The sequence below is a fragment of the Protopterus annectens genome, chromosome 1.part0 (assembly GCF_019279795.1).
Source record: "Protopterus annectens isolate FY-2018-M chromosome 1.part0, PAN1.0, whole genome shotgun sequence".
NCBI lineage: Eukaryota > Metazoa > Chordata > Ceratodontiformes > Protopteridae > Protopterus > Protopterus annectens.
This window is the reverse complement of record NC_056725.1, coordinates 1,531,158,272-1,531,178,856: the sequence shown is the minus strand read 5'-3', so window position 1 is coordinate 1,531,178,856 and position 20,585 is coordinate 1,531,158,272. Positions and strand designations below refer to the sequence as shown.

The window sequence follows — 20,585 nt, the reverse complement described above, 5'->3', positions numbered from 1 at the left end:
TGCAGAATGGCACAAAATACACTGAACTGACTGATATTGCCAACATTCTGGCAGACAGGTTTAGTGCAAACTCCACCCCCCCCCTCACCTCCTAAAGGGCCCATAAAAATACCAGAAGAATGTAGGGCCCCATCAATCACTGACACACAGGTTAAAACAGCCCTATCCAAAGCCAAAAACACAGCTTCAATGGAACCAGATGGTGTCCCAGGCTGTGTCTTACAAGAGCTCCAAAATGAACTAACCCCTTACCTAAACACACTGTTCAAACTCAGCCTCTCTACAGGCTACGTACCCACAGAGTGGCACACAGCAACAGTTATCCTGCTCCACAAAGGTGGAGCCACAACAGACCCTAGGAACTATCTCCCTAGAAGCCTGACTAGCCTGGTCTGCAAGGCTATGGAACGCATCATCACGGAACTCATTAACAGAGACATTGGGAACCTCCAAAGCTTGGACCCTACCCAGTTTGGCTTTGTTAAGGGCAGATTATGCCTCCTAAACCTGGTGGACTTCTTTGAGATGGTTATCAAGGCATTAGACAAGGGAAAGGAGGTCCACACAGTCTACCTAGACCTCGCAAAGGCTTTCGACATCATTCCCTATTCTAGTATTATAGACAAGCTCACCAGCTTGAACATAAACCCCTACATCATGAGATGGGATGCCAACTGGCTCATGGATAGAACCCACATGGTGAGAGTTGTATGCTCTATGTCTGACTCTAAACCAGTTACAAGTGACGTTCCCCCAGGGTTCAGTCCTAGGACCCCTTCTGTTTGGTATATACTTCTCAGAGGTACAGGCAAGCATAGGAGGACTATGGCTGACCAAGTTCACAGACGACTGCAAACTAGGGCCATAATTGATTCTCTGGCTGATACAGACACCCTCCAGATGGGTCTCACTGAGACAGATACCTGGTGTCAAAATCATGGCCTCAAACTAAATGCCAAAAAGTGCATAGTCATCCCCTTTGGAAAAAACAAAGTACCCGCGAACTACCATATAGGTGGGTAGTCTCCTAAATACAGAAAATGTAATAAGGGATCTGGGGACTCAAGTAGATAGTAATCTCTCCTTTGATAATCATATTGCCAAGGTGGTTAGAAAATCCTTCTATGTGGCCCACCTAATCACAAAAGGGTTCGCATCTAGAACAAAAGAGGTTATTGTGCCTCTATTCATCACTCATTAGACCCATCATAGAATACAATGCCCCATTTGGGATGTACCTTACAAGACACTTGCAACAGCTGGAAAGACCACAAAAGTACCTCACCAAGAGGATTACTGGCCTCCCAACAGATGCCCTATGCAGCCCGACTCAAGAAACTCCAGCTGTACTCGGTTGCATACTGCTTACTCAGAGGTGATCTCTGCCTGGCATACAAGGCCATGTCCAACCCAGAATTGATGGACATGCTCCAGCTAACAAATCCTGAAGAGCCACATGCTCTAGAGATATAAACCTCACCACGACTATAAATAGGACATGCTGGAGGGATAGATTCCTGTCCCAAAGACTCCCCATGCTTTGGAACAGGATTCCAATATACATCAGGCAGAGCCCCTCACTAACACTCTTCAAGAGAAACCTTGATGGGTGGATGGGAAACAGAAAATTTACCCCGGGGATCACTGCAGTGGCTCTGCTGGACAGTGGCACAAGGAACTAATGGCTCTGCTGGACAGAGGCACAGAGAACTAATCTAAGGGGGTGGCGAAAGCCAACACATTCTGGTTAGGCTTATAAATGCCCTTGGGCAGATAGCCTAGAACTTACCTATGAACCTATGAGTCTTCCATATAGACACAGATACAAGATGCAGATTCTACACTGATACTACTGCAATTAGTGAACAAAGTTTATTTATTTACCTATTTATTTATTTATCAACATTTGGTTATTGGGAAAAGTCCAACTGGGTACAAGCCTATTTTCAGAGGAGGTCTGGGGAGCTTTCCACAGTACTACAAAACATTTTAAGAATAATGATTTTATAGTCTTTACAAAAAAAAAACTACAGTTTAAGTAATTACACCAAATTAGACATAATATGAAAACACTGGTTACAAATAAATACAAGGTACATTATACTGATTTAATAATTAGAGAAATTTTAGCCAGTTTATACAGAAATTAAAAGGCAAGTTAGTATTATACAAACAGGAATTGTAATATGAAGTGAAAAGCAGGCTTATGGTAAGCCAGGGGAGAGAAACTGACAGAAGTAGAGTAATGAGTTAAGAAGGTAGAGTAAGGAGATGTAGGTATGAATATATTTATCCATATTTAGGGATATAGTTTATCCTGGTGTTGAGCAAGATAAAAGACAACTTTTGTCTAGGAAGTCTTTCAGAATGTTTTTTTAAGGACAGGAGGGTGAGTATTTACCTGATGCATACAGAAAAGGAGTTCCAGGTGTTACATGGTATGAGTGCAGACAATGCCCAGCAGATCTTATAGGTTTGTGGACAGACAGGAGTTTTTGGTCATTGGATTATAATGACTTACTAGGAACTTAGTTGTGTAAAATGTTATTTTCTGCTGGACGAGCAGATGGATTCTGGATAATTTTATAGATGGCAAGAAGCTGTGTCTATGTTTCTTGATTGGGTAGTTCTAACCAATTTAGGCTATTTAGGGCTATACAGGGTTGGGTTAAAGTTAGTAGGGATGGGAGCACCATAAAGAAATGTGGGGAAGAGATAAGTAGTGGCAAGTTGTGTCGCTGGGAAGCTTTTTGGCTCTATGAAGCATCCACTGTTTTTGATGACTTTTTGTTATGTCATTTTGTATATATAGGTCAAATTTAAGGTTATCATCCACCATCATCCCTACTAATTTGCTATGAGACTTGACTTCAATGGTGGAATTATCAAGAGAGAGGACTTTACATATTTTTTCCCCATGAGACAGGGATTTGGAGAAAAAATAGGAGTAGCTTTGTTCTTTTGGTGCTGAGCCTGAGTTGTGAGCAACAAAGCAACATTTCAGTTGCTGTTAAAGATTGCTGAATAATTTTTGGAGGCGTGCCACATTGTCAGATCTGCAAATGAGTGTGGAGTTATCTGCATAGTGTATTTGGGGGCCTGTTGTGTGGATGTGTAGAGGGTGTTGGTGAGAATGTTAAACAGTAGGTGTCCAATGATTAAGCCTTATGGGACACCTGAGGTGATGGGGAGGAATGAAGAGAGGGTAGAGTGCCATTTTACTGCCTGATACCTATTGGATAGGTAGCTTTTGAACCATATAAGGGTAGGCTGAGAGAGACCTAATGAGGGCACTTGAAGTAGAAGTTTGTTTGACAACCTGTGTCAAAGGCTTTAGACAAGTCTAGAAATAAGGAGGGGACTTGTTTGTATCTACCTTTGTTGACAATATCTATGCAAGTTAGAAGGTCAGTGCTAATACTGTAGGAAAATCCGAAGCTTTGTTGTTTAGGGGATAGGAGTTCTTCCTACCAGAGATAGTTTAACAATTGTTTTTGACTACATTTTTCAAGTATTTTGGATAGGGAGGATATGATTGCTATAGGTTTAAAGTTAGTAATATCTGTTGAATTTCCTCCTTTATGCAGAGTGATAAGGTCTGATGTTTTCCAGAGACAGGGAATGTGGGATTCGTAGACTGACCTACTTATAAGGATAGACAGGGCAGGCAATACTATTGGCTGCTATTTTAAGATATTCACTTGGAAGGTCATCAGCTGAAGTAGAGTATGGCTTGAGTTTAAGAGTAGTTTTATATAGGATGTGGGCACGGGTTTGAATGTGAAAGAGGATATGGTGATTTGTGGCTGTTGGGCAGGGCTAGGATTAACTGACGGCGAATTCTTGATTAGAGATGCTATACTATTTATAACATAAGAGTTAATTTTTATTGCGGTTTTAAGTGATGAGTTCTTGGGAGAGGAGTTAGGGTTTATTTTATAGCTGACATACAAAATTTCTTTAATGGTGGTCCACAAGTTTTTAGGGCTGCATTTACTATAATTCTGAAAGTTATTACAGTATAATTTTTGTCTTCATTAATTTGCTTTTTACTATGATTGTGAAGCATTCTGAAATTTTGAAGATACTGAGGTGTTTTATATTTTGCCGTTCTTTCTATGCTTTTTCTCTATCCTGGATTAGCATTCTATACTTTTTGGACAGCCACATTGCATTATTTGTTTTTAGTGTCTTCTTTCTAGGAGGCAGTTATTTAGGATATTCAGGAAAGCTGTATTAAATTCATTTACAGCATCATCTAAGGGGAGGATTTTTAGGAAGTTCCAATTAATAGTTGTAATGAATATTTCTGAGTTAAATTTGCAAAGGTTGTGTGTTGTTTTATAAATATACTTTTTAACTAGACGTGTGAGATGTCTTGTCATAAGACTGGGAGATGATCACTGAGACAGTCTGACATTGTACCTGAGTTGGAGTATTTGCTTGGGTCTGATACTAGGATCAAATCTAGCAGGGAATTGGATGTTTTGCTATAATGTGTGAGGCTATTAATTAGTTGTGTGAAACCAAATACGGTTAAGCTAGATGTAAGGGAGTTGAAAGAGTTTATGTCCAAACAATGGACATTAATATCATCTGGTAGTAGTGGTATTTCTTGTAGATTTGTTATGGATATCCAATGTAGGACATCTTCCAGTATAGCTGTATTGTTGCCAGAGGGATGTAAAGAGCAGTAATACATATTTGCTTATAACTGTTAATTTCTGGATAGTTATAAGAAGCTCTGCTGAACTGAATTTTTATATTGGTTTACTGTAAGGGGAAATGTGGCAGTTTTTGGGAAATATTGAAGCGATATCACCACCCCTCCCCTTTATATGGTCATTATGGATGACATTATTGCTGGGAGATGTAATGTTGGAGTCACTTATGCTAGCTTTAAGCCAAGATTCAGTTACAGTGAGAATATCAGGTTTATGTTGGGCAATCCAGGCATGCATTTCAGCAATTTTAACTCTTATGGTCTAACATTTATGACACAAAAGTTATATTACCAGGGTTGGGGGGGGGGGGGTATTCTTTGTAGGGTTAGAGTAGTGTATGGAAGAGAATTGTCTTGATGTTAATTGTGATATGTGGAGCCAGGATTAGAGGGAATGTCTCCTCCTAGAAGGATTTTAGTATATTGGGGATTTATTGATGCTCGTTTTTCGGAGAGGTTTTTTCCACCTAATTTTGTTTTGGTTTGAGTTAAAATGGAGTTAATCAGTCTATATTTTGAATAAAGCTGAGGGGTGCCATTGCATAGATTTAGCAAGATGTGTGGCAGCAGTGCTAAGTAGTGCATGTCAGTGTTTTTACTCCTTAAATCTTGATTTACAAGGTTTGCAATACAGTTTCAGTACCATTTTGACAGAACAGTTCTAGATCACCAACATCTGTAATTATCTTCAAAGGACTAGTTTTTGCAGAACACCATTCAATTATTCAGTTATATTACTAACTGTTTGGCAACATCCCAGAGAGTGTTAAACCTATATGCTGATAAAAGTATTCATCCCATAGTCCTGGGTTTGAGTCTGTCACTGTCAGTTAGAGATTATATGACCCTCAGTGCATGACTAAACCAAATTGTGCTCTTATGTTATCCAAGAAAGGAAATATTTGTAGCTTGTGAGGCTGCTTAGTTAACTCACTGCTGTTATAATTCCTTTTCTTCTGTGTCCATGCACTGCCTGGATTTTTCACTGCCTTTTTACTTTCTTTAAATATATTTATTTAATTTAACATGACCACTAGGTTTTCTTTTTCTAATTGTTTTTCTGTACGACATCCATACATATTATTAATGTATTTTGCTTCATTTGCTAAACTATCTTGTTTTAAACTGTGTCTGATCTGTCATAGTTCTAATCATAACCTCATTAACCACGCTAGACACCTTTTAATCCTATACAATTTACTTAATCATTAACCTTCTTATAGGTGTTGTTTTTTTTTTCTTTTTTTATAGAAGAAAACTAAGTATTTTCTTCTTTCTTTCTTGTCTCTTTGCAATATTTCTTACAAAAGCAAAGAAACAAAGTCTAGGTGTATTAAAAATCCTTATGTAGTTACCCAAGTTGTGACTACCATGTTTTTTCAAAGTTTGTTTTGTCATCTCCCCTCTTTTATAATCACTCCATCTGACTACCTAATATACCTTATAACATGTTATGTGTTCTTTTATGAGATGCTTTGCTAAACTGAAGAAAGTTTTTGCGGTTGTTCACTGCAATATCTTGCTATAGTTACTAAGTCAGATATATCTAGAAGATTCCAAGGAAATGTAGTTCTCACTGAGGATTCATGATGTTGTGGTACCTGTATTTTACTGACCTCTTGACACTGAATAATGTTCTCCTTCAAATTTGTTATATCTATTCTCAGTAAAAGAAAAATCAGTGCTTCAATAGAGTGCAATAAACATATGGTAGCTTATAGCAACTTAACAATAAATTCTGAAGCTCTTCAATAAAGAGAGATTAATACTATTAAAGTAGAGAGGAAATGATGGCATAAAGGTTAAGGTGTTTAACTCCCAGATGAAAGGTACAAGGTTTAATTCTGACCTAGATGTGTAATAGTCTGTAAACTGAAATCCCAGTATTTACCTGTGAAGTACTATAAATTCCAAAGGAGTTCCACATAAAAACAAGTAGAATAATAACACACTAAATTTGTTTCTGTTTATTTTTACATATGGGAATGCTAAATATCATGCCCTACATCTCATTTTGTGTTCTCTTGAATCGTATTTTTCAGATCTACTTTGGTTCAAGACTACAGTAGCCACTATTGGCAGGCTGGCAATTACAATGGCTTTTGAAATGGTTTACCTTGTAAACACAGAACTGTACCCGACACCACTGAGGTAAGTTTGTTCTTTTAAACATAATAAATTGAAATGTATTTGTAAGTTCAGTAGTCTGTCTCCATAGTAGCATGCAGTACTGAGGCTGTCAATGACATATTTTGAAATTCAGGGATAATTGTCATGTCTACAAAACACTGCCACTAGTATATCATCTGCAGAGGTTTTAATCCCTCTGTTGTTATTCTAACAAAGAGGTTAGAATCTGTGTTTATAAAGACATGATTAAAACACAGATCATTTACATTTATGATGCAGAAAAACAATACAGTGAAAACAGTGATTTATTTTCTTAAACCCTTAACCCCTGATGTTTCTGTGCTAGCTATAGCATGCTGCTTTCAAAATTTTACTAATTTTGGATAGGCACCGTAATTACCTACAACATAGTTTCCCCGTTATATTTGATGTTCTAGGCAATGCATTCATAGTTGGTATCAAAAGCTGGAGCTCTAAGATTGGCTCTACTGGGTCAATAACAGTTCAAGTCTTTTCAGCCACATCATAAGCAGTTTCTTGGCACCAAGTAACAAACCCTCATTCAATACACAAACTGTGAACAAAGAAGATACTGTGTTGCACAAGATGAATTAGCCATATTTTTCTTACCGTGCTACCATGTTACCATGACTAATAAACATCTCTTGTATCACAGGAACTTTGGTACCTCAGTGTGTTCGAGCCTATGTGACTTTGGAGGAATTGTTGCCCCATTCTTGCTCTTCAGATTAGCAAATATATGGCTGGAGCTACCGATGGTCATTTATGGTAAGCTTTATGTATTTATATATATTTATATATATATATATATATATATATATATATATATATATATATATATATATATATATATATACTGTAAAATACAAAATAGTTTTACAAATTGTACGCTGTGATCATTGACTGATAAACTGAGCAAAATGCTGAATAAAGCGTTTCTTCTTTCTTTGACAATATAATAATGAGCTACCAATTAACTGGCATAACTTACTGAAATCATGCTTGAGGTAGCTGTATTACAGGTAAATGTTATTTTTTTTCTTTTAATTAATCAATAATTTGTATTATAGAAAAACAATGCTAGCCCCAGTCGATGGCACATTTATTTGCCTACCTAGCAGATAGAGACACAGAGACAGACAAACAGACAAAGAGAATGAGAGAGATAGCAAGGTAGATAAACCGTTAATAAATAAATAGTTGTCATCTTTTGATAGAATTAATGTCTGAAATAACAAATCTCTCTCTCTCTTATCTCTCTCTCTCTCTCTCTCTCTTTGGCACAACGGTTAAGGTATTTACTTTACAGACACAAGGTGCGGGGTTTGACTCTCACATGGGGGAACTGGCTAGGCTTAAAATGGCCCACAACAGCAGTTAGCCTAGTACTAATTTATGAACCTGATGAGCTAAAATGCTAAAAAAATTCTAGCTTTCAGCAGGCCTGCCAGCCTAAAATATCAGCTGTCTGTTATTTACTTTTGGCTTTACTGGAAAAGCACACCCAGACTCTGCCACAGCTTGATATAAGGGAAAAATTAGTTTACTGTTCATTGCCTTCTTATATTTTGTATATCGTGATTTGTTTTCTTTACACTGTGATTTAGTTGTATTCTGCTTTTAATTGCATATTAAAACTGGGAAGGAGGAGACCACCACTGTGTCTCTCATGAGTCCCACAGAAATTAGAAAATGTCACTTAAGGAGTCACACAGTAGTTACAACAGGTTAATTAATGTTAATTACCTGTGAAGTGAGGCTGAAGGAAGGAACTAAGCCTTCAAGGGGTAAAATAAAACATTTCAAAGCTTTACTGGAAAAGCTCACCCAAGCTCTGCCACAGCATGATGTGAGGGAAAGGTTAGGCTGCTGTTGCTTATTGCCTTCTTCTATTTTGTATATTGTGATTTGTTTTCTTTCCACTGTGGTTTACTTGTATTCTTCTTTTGATTGCATATTATAACTAGGAAAGAAACCACAGCTCTGTCTCTTGGATTTTTTTTCCACACCACCCTTGTGCTGTTGTGTTCTTAAACCCATCTGCCTTTCTAGTGGCCTGTCCCTTATGTTAATGTTACCACATAACTCCTTCCATCTCCCCTTTTGTTGGTTGTTGTGAGTAAACACAAAATTATCATTTTATGAAATAAATCCCCTTCAACTATTTAAATGTATTGGCCATCCCACTGTATTCCATAGAACCAGAATACAAAGTGCCCACCCCCTTTCAATCTATCTTGCCCTTTTAAAATTAGTGGATCTCCACTGAGACAGCTGAAGCTTAAGTTTCCCCCTCTTTCATATCTAGCTGCTTAGTGCACACTGCAGTGCTTAGGGTGTTAACCCATTTTTTTCCATCTTACCTTTAAAATCTACAACATCCATTGCAAGATTACCGATTACTGGACAGCCCACATTCTGCCTCTCAGTAGTCATCTTGGGTGTGCGGTATTTACTTTTGGCTTTACTGGAAAAGCACACCAAGACTCTGCCACAGCTTGATATAAGGGAAAAGTTAGTTTGCTGTTCATTGCCTTCTTATATTTTGTATATCGTGATTTGTTTTCTTTACATGGTGATTTAGTTGTATTCTGCTTTTAATTGCATATTAAAACTGAAAAGGAGGAGACCACCACTGTGTCTCTCATGAGTCACACAGAAATTAGAAAATGTCAATTAAGGAGTCACACAGTAGTTACAACAGGTTAATTAATGTTAATTATCTGTGAAGTGAGGGTGGCGCAAGGAACTAAACCTTCTATTTAAGGGGTAAAATAAAACAGTTCAAAGCTTTACTGGAAAAGCTCACCCAAACTCTGCTACAGCATGATGTGAGGGAAAGGTTAGGTTGCTGTTGCTTGTTGCCTTCTTCTATTTTGTATATTGTGATTTGTTTTCTTTCCACTGTGGTTTACTTGTATTCTTCTTTTGATTGCATATTATAACTAAAAAAAAAAAACACAGCTCTGTCTCTTGTAAGTCACACAGGATGGTTTTTCCACACCGCTCTTGTGCTGTTGTGTTCTTAAACCCAACTGTCTTTCTAGTGGCCTGCCCCTTATGTTAATTTTACCACATAACTCCTTCCATCTCCCTTTTCGTTGGTTGTTGTGAGTAAGCACAAAATTATAATTTTATGAAATAAGTCCCCTTCAACTATTTAAATTTATTGGTCATTCCATTGTATTCCATAGAACCAGAATACAAAATGCCCACCCCCTTTCAATCTATCTTGCTTTTTTAAAATTAGTGGATCTCCACTGAAACAGCTAAAGCTTAAGTTTCCCCCTCTTTCATATCTAGCTGCTTAGTGCACACTGCAATGCTTAGAGTATTAACCCATTTTTTTCCATCTTACCTTTAAAATCTGCAACATCTATTGCAAGCCTACCGATTAATGGACAGCCCACATTCTGCCTCTCAGTAGTCATCTTGGGATTAGTGTTTCTGTTTTTCCTGGTGAGAGAAGGGGCAGCGGGAAATCATTTCCTGGAGAGTGCTGATCACAGGGAAGTCTAATAACTGCTTCATAGGTGACAGCTTGGAATTTGTGCTTATATTCTGCTCGTTGTGACAGAAGGAGCAGAGTGCATTGATTCCTGACTGTTTCTGGTTGGCCAGTGAGTGTCTGTGCTTGATGTTCCTGATTGGTCTGGTTGCTATTCATGGTAAAGGCTACAACAAGCCTACAGACCCTTGCAACACCTGGAACAGGACTGTGGATCACCAACTGGCTGTGGCCTGCTTCTCATCTTGGGACTGATGCTAATGTTTTGCTTCTGGTGAGAGAATAAGCAAAGGAGCATTGTATCTCGGCAGAATGAAGCTGTGGTGAGACCAGCACTAGTAGCAGCCAGGCATTAGCCATTCATGTGACTCCCCTCTTTTCATCATTCTTCACAAGCTAGTTCTTTCTTTTCAGTAAGTACTGCTTGATTTGTTCTGCTTGATTCTGATCTGCTTAAAAATTTCATCCTTAAATTTTCAGGGTCTACTTATTAGACTCCCCTCAAGTATTTGTCAGTGTCCCGTGTAGACACAGACATCTTGAGTGACATAACACAATTGAAGTTTCACCAATACCTAGTTGCACACAGGAGAACTAGTTTGCAGTGGCAAACACTGTCTCCAGAGTTGCAAACCAGATACTCCTGATGCTGCTTTATATTCTCACTACAACTGTCTAATCAATAAGAAAAGGTCTGTTGCCATGGATATGAACTTTCCCACTATCTTTGTTATCAGCTTGGTGGATATGGGCATCCTGAGGCAATGTAGAAATTGCCTTATGTTTACTGACAACCAGTTAATTCTCAAACTAACTGATATGGTATGTGAGAGATGTATTTACATAATGTCACTGGAAGCAAAGCTCTCACATAAAAGTACTCCTAATGTCAATAAGGTTGTCAGTAGTACACACGCTACAGCCATCACACACAATTCAAAGCAGACATATAGACCCACATATGCTGAGACACTTAAATGTAACCTTCTTAAACCCCAAAGACGTCCTAGATGAAGTACACATAATAAATAACCTCAGCAGCCCCGAATGCAGGGCGGCCACGGTGGTGCAGTGGTTAGCATTGCCACCTCACAGCAAGAGGTTCTCCGGTTCGATCCTCGGCTCGGGTGCCTTCTGTGTGGAGTCTGCATGTCCTCCCTGTGGTCGCGTGCGTTTCCTCCGGGTGCTCCGGTTTCCTCCCACATCCCAAAGACATGCTGCAGGTGGATTGGACACTCTAAATTGGCCCTAGGTGTGCGTGTGAGTGTGCCTTCTGTGGAAGGTTGGGCGCCGGGCTGGCAACTCGACACCGTAAAACTCCACTGCCATTCAATGTGCGGACAAGGTGATCCGCTGTGGCGACCCCTAACCGGGAGAAAGCCGAAAGAAGAAGAAGAAGAAGCAGCCCCGAATGCACTCTTTCAAAACAACACCCACATCAATACATACAGCCACATCTCATAGAGCCTCTACTTCTAAGTCCATAAGGCAAGCCACTACAGAATCCAATATTCTGGTCATTGGAGACTCCATTGTGAGAGACACAGATGTCCCTCTCAGCAGGCTGAGTAAGGAGAAAGTCATGGTCAGTTGCTTATCAGGGGTGAGGATCTGTTACATTATGCATGCAATCAGATCATTGGATCACAAGTACCAGTACAACTCAGTCATAGTTCATGTGGGTATAAATGACTTGAGATGTACCTGTCTAGACTATATGAAGAGAGACTTCATGGAGCTCTTGGAATATGTGTCCCACAATGATATGAGCTTAGCATTGAGCAGCATTTTACCTTCTCCAAGGATGATGCCACAACATGAACAAAAGATGACTGACTTTAATAATTGACTTAGTTTCTGGTGCCATTCTAAGGGGGTTCAATATTTGTCAGCATGGAAGGAGATGGTCAACAGACCACGCTACTTTGCCAGGGATGGTCTGCACATCTCCCCTCTAGGCTTTCGAATATTAGCTGAAAATTTGTCTTCCCCTATAGCGCCTTTTTTACACAATGCCAAACTGAAAGTACTTTTTACTTAGCAAATCAAAACCATGAAAATCTCAAGGTATTACTGCTCAGTTCTAGGAATCTAAACCAGAAAACTCCACTCTTTTCACCCTAGAGAATGCGGACATTTGTGAAGTCAGTGAGACATGGTTCAGAGCCGGAGAGAAGACACAGACAGTCAAGGTTATAATGCCTTCCACACATTAAGACCAGCTACTACACAGGCAGTGACAAAAGTTAGAGGTGTCTCACTTTACATCAAAAATAAAAATACCTCAAGGCTGGTCAAACAGGACAATGCACTTGAGTTACTCCATGTTCAAATCACTGTAGGCAAAATCTAGTACTACCTCCTTGCAATTTATAGGTCCCCCTCTATGATCCAAGAAATCCATACCATGTATTTAAACTTACTGGAAACACTCACCATCCAACCCAATACCCTATTTATGGGCAACTTTAATTACCCCACTATTAACTGGGAATCCTATACAATACCAAATGTACAGGCACAGATATTCCTGGATTTTGTAAACACAGACTCCCTGGACCAGACTGTCAATACACCAACCAGGGGTGCAACCATACTGGATCTGGTCTTTACTAATGTGGGAGAGTTTTGCACACCCCCTAGTGTAATGTCTTTCCTAAAACCTGGACCCCCCCCCCCCCAGCTAACTCTGGAATATTCAAGAACTACTATAAGGCTAACTTCCTTCTATTAAGTGATGACCTGGCAAAATGTCAAGCCCTCATTAACCCTGAGAACACTTCTGCTTATGCAGAACAGTTTACAGAAACTCTATACAAATATGTTAATAGCTGCATAGAGGTAGCTTTACCTACCAGGAAAAAGTACAGAACTAACTCAAAAAACAAGTCACCCTGGTGGAATCATAAAATAAATAGGCTGCATGACAGAAGGAAGAAAATCATGGCAACAATTAGGAGGTGCAGCCCCTGGTTGGATAAAGACACTCTCATCAAACTAAACACATAACTCAGAGGACAAATAAAGTCGACCAAAGCCAAATTTGAGGTAAATTTAGCTGTCCAGGCCAAGGACAACCACAATGCATTATTTAGTTATGTCCACAACTTCAAAGGCAATACACAATTTTTTGCAGAGTGCATTGTAAATGGAACCATCTATACTGAGCCAGAAGATATAGCAAACCTACTGGCCAATAATTTCACCTCCAACTTTCCCCCTCTTTCCCTCTTAACCTTCCCTCAGGAAACACCATCAAATATTACTCCCCCTGCTATCACTAGGGAACAGGTCCTTTATGATCTCTCTAAGGCCAAGAACACTGAATCAATGAGCCTAGACAATATCCCAGGAGGCCTTCTAAACAGAATGAAGCATGACCTATCAGGGCCTCTGGAATTACTATTCATGTGTAGCCTCTAAACAGACTTTGTGCATCATGAATTGAGAACAGCAACAGTCATCCCTCTGCGCAAAGGTGGGTCGTCTACAGAAACCTTAAACTACAGACCTATGAGTCTCACTAGTCTTATATGCAAAGCCATGGAAATGATCAATAATGCAATAATAAACCTCCAGACACTGGACCCAATCCAGTTTGTTTTCACCAAGGGCAGGTCATGCCTATTCAGCCTGGTGGAATTCTTTGAGAAGGTCACCAAAGCAATAGATGAGGACAAAATCGTTCACACTGCCTAACTCGGGCATTGTTGACAAAATTAGGAGGTTAGGTAAAAACCCATATGTCACCCAGTGGATAGCCAACTGGCCCACAGATAGGACCCAGGAAGTTAGAATTGGGCAGTCCACCTCTACAAAGAGGCCAGTCACAAGTGGAGTCTCTCAGGGATCGGTTCCTGCCTTTTTGGCATTCACTTCCCTGAAGTCAAGCCCAATGTCAATAGTCTCTGGCTGATTACATTTGCAAATGATTGCAAATTAGGAGCTGTCATTGAATCCCTGACACAAATGTTCTCCAGGAAGGGCTGGCACAGACAAACAACTGGTGTCAGAGCCATGGACTGAAACTAAATGCCAAGAAATGCAAAATAATATCCTTCAGGAAGTCATCCACCCCTGTTAGCTATCATATTGACAATACACCCCTTAGAGCTGACCCAGTAGTAAGGGACTTAGGGACACACAAAGACAGTAATCTAGCCTTTGGTCACATGCCTACAGTAGTGAGGAAATAATTATATGTTGTGCATCTTATAAACAAAGGTATGGCATCTAGGTCCAAGAAAGTCATTGTTCCACTGTAGTTGGCATTCATCAGACCTATCATGGAGTACAATGCCCCCCTTTGGCATGTACCTAAACAGGCATATCCAATAGCTGGAATATCCACAGACCTTCTTCACTAAAAGAATACGGGGCATAAGTAAAATGTCCTATGCAGACTGCCTCAAGGCCCTATCCCTCTATTCTGTCTCCTACATACTGTTGAGGGGAGATCTATGTCTGACATGCAGAGCATCGTCAGACCCCTCTTGATGTACCTACTGCATATCCACAAAACAAACAGTACCAGTGTTACCCGTTCTAAAGACTTAAACCTTGCCTGTGATATAAATAGGGCCTGCTGAAGAGATAGATATGTATTCCAGAGACTACCCCATCTCTGGAACAGGCTCCCCGTCCATGTGAAGCAGAGTTCCTCCCTAACCCAATTCAAGTGTAACTTGGACAATTGGATGGAGAAGAGAAAATTCATCCCTGGCTTGACACCTATGTCTCCAATGGACACAGGTGACCCGTAAATGTTTCATCTCCTAAGCCCCTGCTTGCACTTATCCAGGGTACCAGAAGTTGTCAGAGATTTGGGATGCATGGCTAGGCTTAACAAGGACCTTGTGGTTATTAGCCTAGCAAACACCTATGAACCTATGATCCCTGTATCTTTCTCTCTGCTGGTAAAATGTGTCATTCATCATCGGACAAGAGTTTTGATTTCCAGTTTAATAATGTTCTTCCTCTGTGAAAGTACAATATTACAGAAAACACAGAATAAATTCCATTTGTTATTTCAAGCTGAATATATATGCCTGACAGATCAGATTGTTGATACTCCCAATATGTTTGTAAAGTATTAAACTAAAGAATGTTTAATTTCTTTTAAGGTAAAACATGAAACATATAACATATCCTTACAGTTTTAAGAACTGTTCCTGACATTCACAAAGATTATCTCCTCTAGCACTAATTTGTCAATGCAAGGTAGAAGGTTAGGTCTATGGAGATAATCTCAGATTCAGAGACATGGTAAAGCTGTACAAACAACATATTAATGCCTTATTACAGTGGCAGATCCAGCAATTTGAAGAAGTGCAGTCTGGAAAATATATCAGCGGGGCAGAGGAACACTAGATGTCTGGGTCTGGCAGGATAAAGGCACTTTCATCAAACTAAACAAATAACTCAGAGGACAAATAAAGTTTACCAAAGCCAAATTTGAGGTAGATTTGGCTGTCCAGGCTAAGTACAACCACAAGGCATTATTTAGCTATGTCTACAACCTCAAAGGCAATACACAATTGTGTGCAAAGCACATTGTAAATGTAACTCTGACAGCACATGTGAAAAGTCAGCAATATACATTCTGTTGTACAACACTGTGCAGTAGCTGTGACTGTGGAGGGAGGTAACTCCTATCAACATACAACAAATGTGCAGATAGTACCAGATGTTTCATGGCATACCCGAGCGAGATGTGGCTACCCATGGAAAGTCATAATCACCTTCAATAGCAGCGTAATTTGCATATGCATTAAAATAGCCTAGTAAAGAGTCCCAGTGAAGGCGATATCAATACTGTAAGTACCATAGTAAAAGCAAGCAATTTTGTAATGATTTCTGTGAAAACTGAATAACTTAAAAAAATCGACAACTTAAGGAAATACATGTTATAAAAAAAACCCCAAAATAAATACTGAATTCACTTGTAGTATATGAAAATAAATGTACCCATTGCAGCATATCACAGAGAAATGTGACTCAAAATCTACTTTAATGTCATGTAATATCAAATACAAACTAGAAGCACAAACTTTTGGGTGAATCAGTAAAGATTCCATTTAATTTGTGCAAAAAATAACAACATAAACACTTACTTCAGCAGAACACAAACATGTCTTCTAACATTTCGCACCAGTCATTTTATCAAAAGACAGTTCCCATACCCACCATCCACCTGAAGTATCTGGACTGAGCCTTCCACAATAAAAAAAATAATCATTGCATCAATGTATGTTTTCTTTCATAGAAGCAGTAATCAGAGCTTGTATTTCTGCTTGCTATACCCAAATGCATTTCAGTCCTGCAAAGTTAGAATTACAACAGAAGGTTTGTGGTCTGCACTGTAGTGGCAGAACAGGTAGCTTACATCCTTCTAAGTTGGGAACTGCTGATTGAGGGCTCAGTGTCTGTTATTCTAAAAGTGTATGAATTCTGGTTTAAGCACTTGGGCTTCAGGCCAGTTATTTTACATTAAAAGGGTTCGTGGTCTGCATTCTTGTGGGAGGAGAGGCTGGACTCTGCCCTTCTGAGCTGGGAATTTCTGGTTAAAGGCTTATAGTGCCTGCATATTTGAACTGCTTCTTACTGAAATTGGTACACCTTGTTTGCTGTAGCATAGACTAGATCCAGGCCTGCTGAATCTAGCCTTGTTTGTATAACTTGAGCACAAATCCAGGCATTCTTTAAAGTATTCAATTGTATTTATTATTGCTTGGTAGTAACTTGATTAAAGTGTAGCTATCATTCTAAGTATTTTGGATTAAGCACTTGGGCTTCAGACCAGTTGTTTTACATTAGGAAGGTTTGTGGCCTGCACTGTGGTGGCAGGACAGGTAGCTTACATCCGTCTTAGTTGGGAACTGCTGATTGAGGGCTCAGTGTCTGTTATTCTAAAAGGGTATTAGTTCTGATTTAAGCACTTGGGCTTCAGGCCAGTTATTTTACATTAAGAAGGTTCGTGGTCTGCACTCTTGTGAGAGGAGAGGCTGGACTTTGCCCTTTTGAGCTGGGAATTTCTGGTTAAAGGCTTATAGTGCCTGCATATTTGAACTGTTTCTTACTGAAATTGGTACACCTTGTTTGCTGTAGCATAGACTAGATCCAGACCTGCTGAATCTAGCTTTGTTTGTATGCTTGTTGTTTGTTTGCTTGTTATTCCCCTGAAACACTAATTCCACCTAAAACGCGGCTTTTCAGTGCTTCTGTGGATCCCTAGTGATATCTGCATTGCTTACTGTACTTATTTCCTTGTTTCACTTGAAAGAAAGTTACTGTTTGTCATTTTTGCATTTAAGTTACCTGTAACACATTGCATTTAAGATACCTGGCACTTGCTAACTAAAGCAATTATATAAGTCAACACTAAAAAATTAAAAGCACTACACCCTCACAAACTCCCCTTGAGTACCTTGTTCCCCATTGGCACTTTTTTTTCACTTATAAAGGAATTCCCAATACTATTCTAGCATGTCCAAAGGTCACTTGTCAATCTCCTCTCCGGTCCAGCTGGTGAATCTGGGAATCTTGAGGCAATGTTACAACTGCCTCATGTACACAGACAACCCTCTCCTCCTCCCAACAAATTCCAACACATGTGAGAGATGCAACCATATAGCCATACTGGAGGCAAAGCTCTCTCAACTCAGTACTGATGAAACCAGTCAGGAGGAGAAGGAAACCACACTCACTACAATTCCAGTCTCACATAGACCTACCACGACAGCAAACCAAACACATAAACACACAAAAACATACTTGGAGGCTCTAAATAAAAATCTGCCTAAGCAGCAGAGACCTCCAAAGCAGACACCCAAGCAACCGCGACCCCAAAACAAAACACGTGCAACACATAGCTCACAAAGCCAGTTTGCCGAACAGTCACAGCCCTTAAAGCTAAATAACACACCTGATACACTTGTAATAGGTGACTCTATCATCAGGCACAATGATGTCCCGCTCACCAGGCTGAACAAGGAGAAGGTCACGGTGAGCTGCCTGTTGGGCGCTAGGATCCACCACATAACACAAGCACTCAGGTCACTCCAAGGCAAATACAAATATGACTCAGTCATTGTCCATGCTGGTGTGAATGACCTGAGACGTACCTCCCTGGACTACATGAAAAGAGGCATAGAGGAGCTCTCTGAGCATGTAGCCCAGGCCGGTATGACCCTGACCTTGAGTAGCATCTTACCCTCACCAAGAATGATGCCAAAATATGAAGACAAGATGATCAATTTCAACAATTGGCTTAAATATTGGTGTCATTCAAAGGGGATCCAATGCCCGTCAGCCTGGGATGACATGATCGACAAGCCACGATGCTTCGCTAGGGGCGGCTTGCACCTGTCACCCCTGGGCTTTTGGATATTGGCAAAGGCTCTTGCTACCCCCATAGTGCCTTTTTTAGGCAAGGCTCAAAAGACAAACCCACCTCCATAGGTATCACAAGGGATAAGAAACTAAGAGTAATGCTACTCAACGCCAGAAGTCTAAACCTCAAGATGCATGCACTCAAAACTCTCCTTAGCATGGAGAACATCGAAATCTGTGCAGTAACAGAAACCTGGTTCAAGGCTTCCGAGAGCACCCCAGCACTACCAGGTTATACCTCATACCATGCTTTTCATCCCCAAAACCTGGACCGAACCCCAAAAGGAGGGGGAATATCAATATTCGTCAAAGATACCCACACCTCCAGGTTGGTGGCACAGCACGAAGCATCAGAGACTATCCATGGGCAACTAACAGTGGGTAAAACTGCCTTCCAGTTTATAGCCTGCTACAGACCACCCTCCCAAACCCAGGAACCCCACTCGGCCTTCATGAGAACACTGGAAAATATGAAGGTCTCTCCAAACACCATTATATTGGGCGACTTCAACTACCCAAACATAGACTGGGAGCATTACTCTAGCTCCAACACCCTAGCCCAAAGGTTCCTAGAATTTATAAACTCAAATGCTATGGAACAACTTGTTACCACTCCCACAAGAGGGGAAAACATACTGGACCTGATCATCACCAACATGGGGACTCTATGCTCCAGACCAGAAGTGTATCCCTCACTGGTAAGATCAGACCATAAACTAATCTCACTGGATATTCACATCCGACTCCACCCCCTGCCCTGAAAACCACAGTGAAAAACTTCTCTAAAGCAAATTTCACACTCCTCAAAACTGAGGTGGAATCCTTCAAAGCCCCCGGGCCTGTGGAAAATAGAACCCAGACCGCTGAATCCTAATCTAAGGCCAGCTTTGAGAGAAAAATTGCACAGGACACTAAGCATAATCACAAGGCTTTCTTTAGTTATGTTAGGAACCTGGGTGGGAATTTCCAGATATGCTCAAAATTAGTCCAAAATGACAAAAAATACACCAAACCCACAGACATTGCCAACATCCTAGCTGACAGGTTCAGCGCAAACTTCTCTCCCCCCTCCCCACCAAAAGGGCAAATATCTATCCCAGCAGAGTGTTGCCACCCTGCCATCTCAGATGCTCAGGTAAGAGTTGCCCTCTCCAAAGCAAACCACACAGCATCAATGGGACCAGATGGTGTCCCTGGCTGTGTCCTACATGAACTACAAGAAGAGCTAAACCCAAACATAAAACTACTGTTCAGTCTCAGCCTTACTACAGGATATGTACCCAAAGAGTGGCATACAGCAACAGTGGTCCCTCTCCACAAAGGTGGTGCCTCAACGGATCCTGGAAACTATCGCCCCATAAGCCTGACTAGCTTGGTCTGCAAAGCTATGGAAAGGATCATCATGGACCTCATAAATAAAGATATTGGGGACCTACAGACACTGGATCCTACCCAGTTCAGCTTTGTTAAGGGCAGATCCTGCCTCTTAAACCTGGTTGATTTCTTTGAAACAGTCACCAAGGCCATTGACGAGGGGAAGGTGGACCACACAGCCTACCTGGACCTCGCAAAAGCCTCTGCTACAATACCCCACTCGGGCATTATAGATAAGCTCATCAGCTTAAATATAAACCCCTATGTCACTAGATGGGTTGCAAACTGGCTCAAGGACAGAACACACATGGCTAGAATTGCTGGAACCATGTCAGACTCCAAAAAAGTTACAAGTGGCGTCCCACAAGGATCAGTCCTGGGACCTCTCTTGTTTGGTATATATTTCTCGGAGGTACAGGCCAACATGGAAGGACTGTG

General features: G+C 40.3%; 1 protein-coding gene across 1 annotated transcript in view; it reads left to right on the top strand.

The window, feature by feature from the left end:
• LOC122798793 (solute carrier family 22 member 3-like) overlaps positions 1–20,585 on the top strand; it is a gene marked incomplete at its 5' end in the record, with an annotated part of 200,779 nt that overhangs the window by 18,724 nt on the left and 161,470 nt on the right. The window contains 2 exon segments of the mRNA XM_044067908.1: positions 6,766–6,874; positions 7,530–7,642. Of these exon segments, the coding sequence (XP_043923843.1) occupies positions 6,766–6,874; positions 7,530–7,642 (222 nt within the window).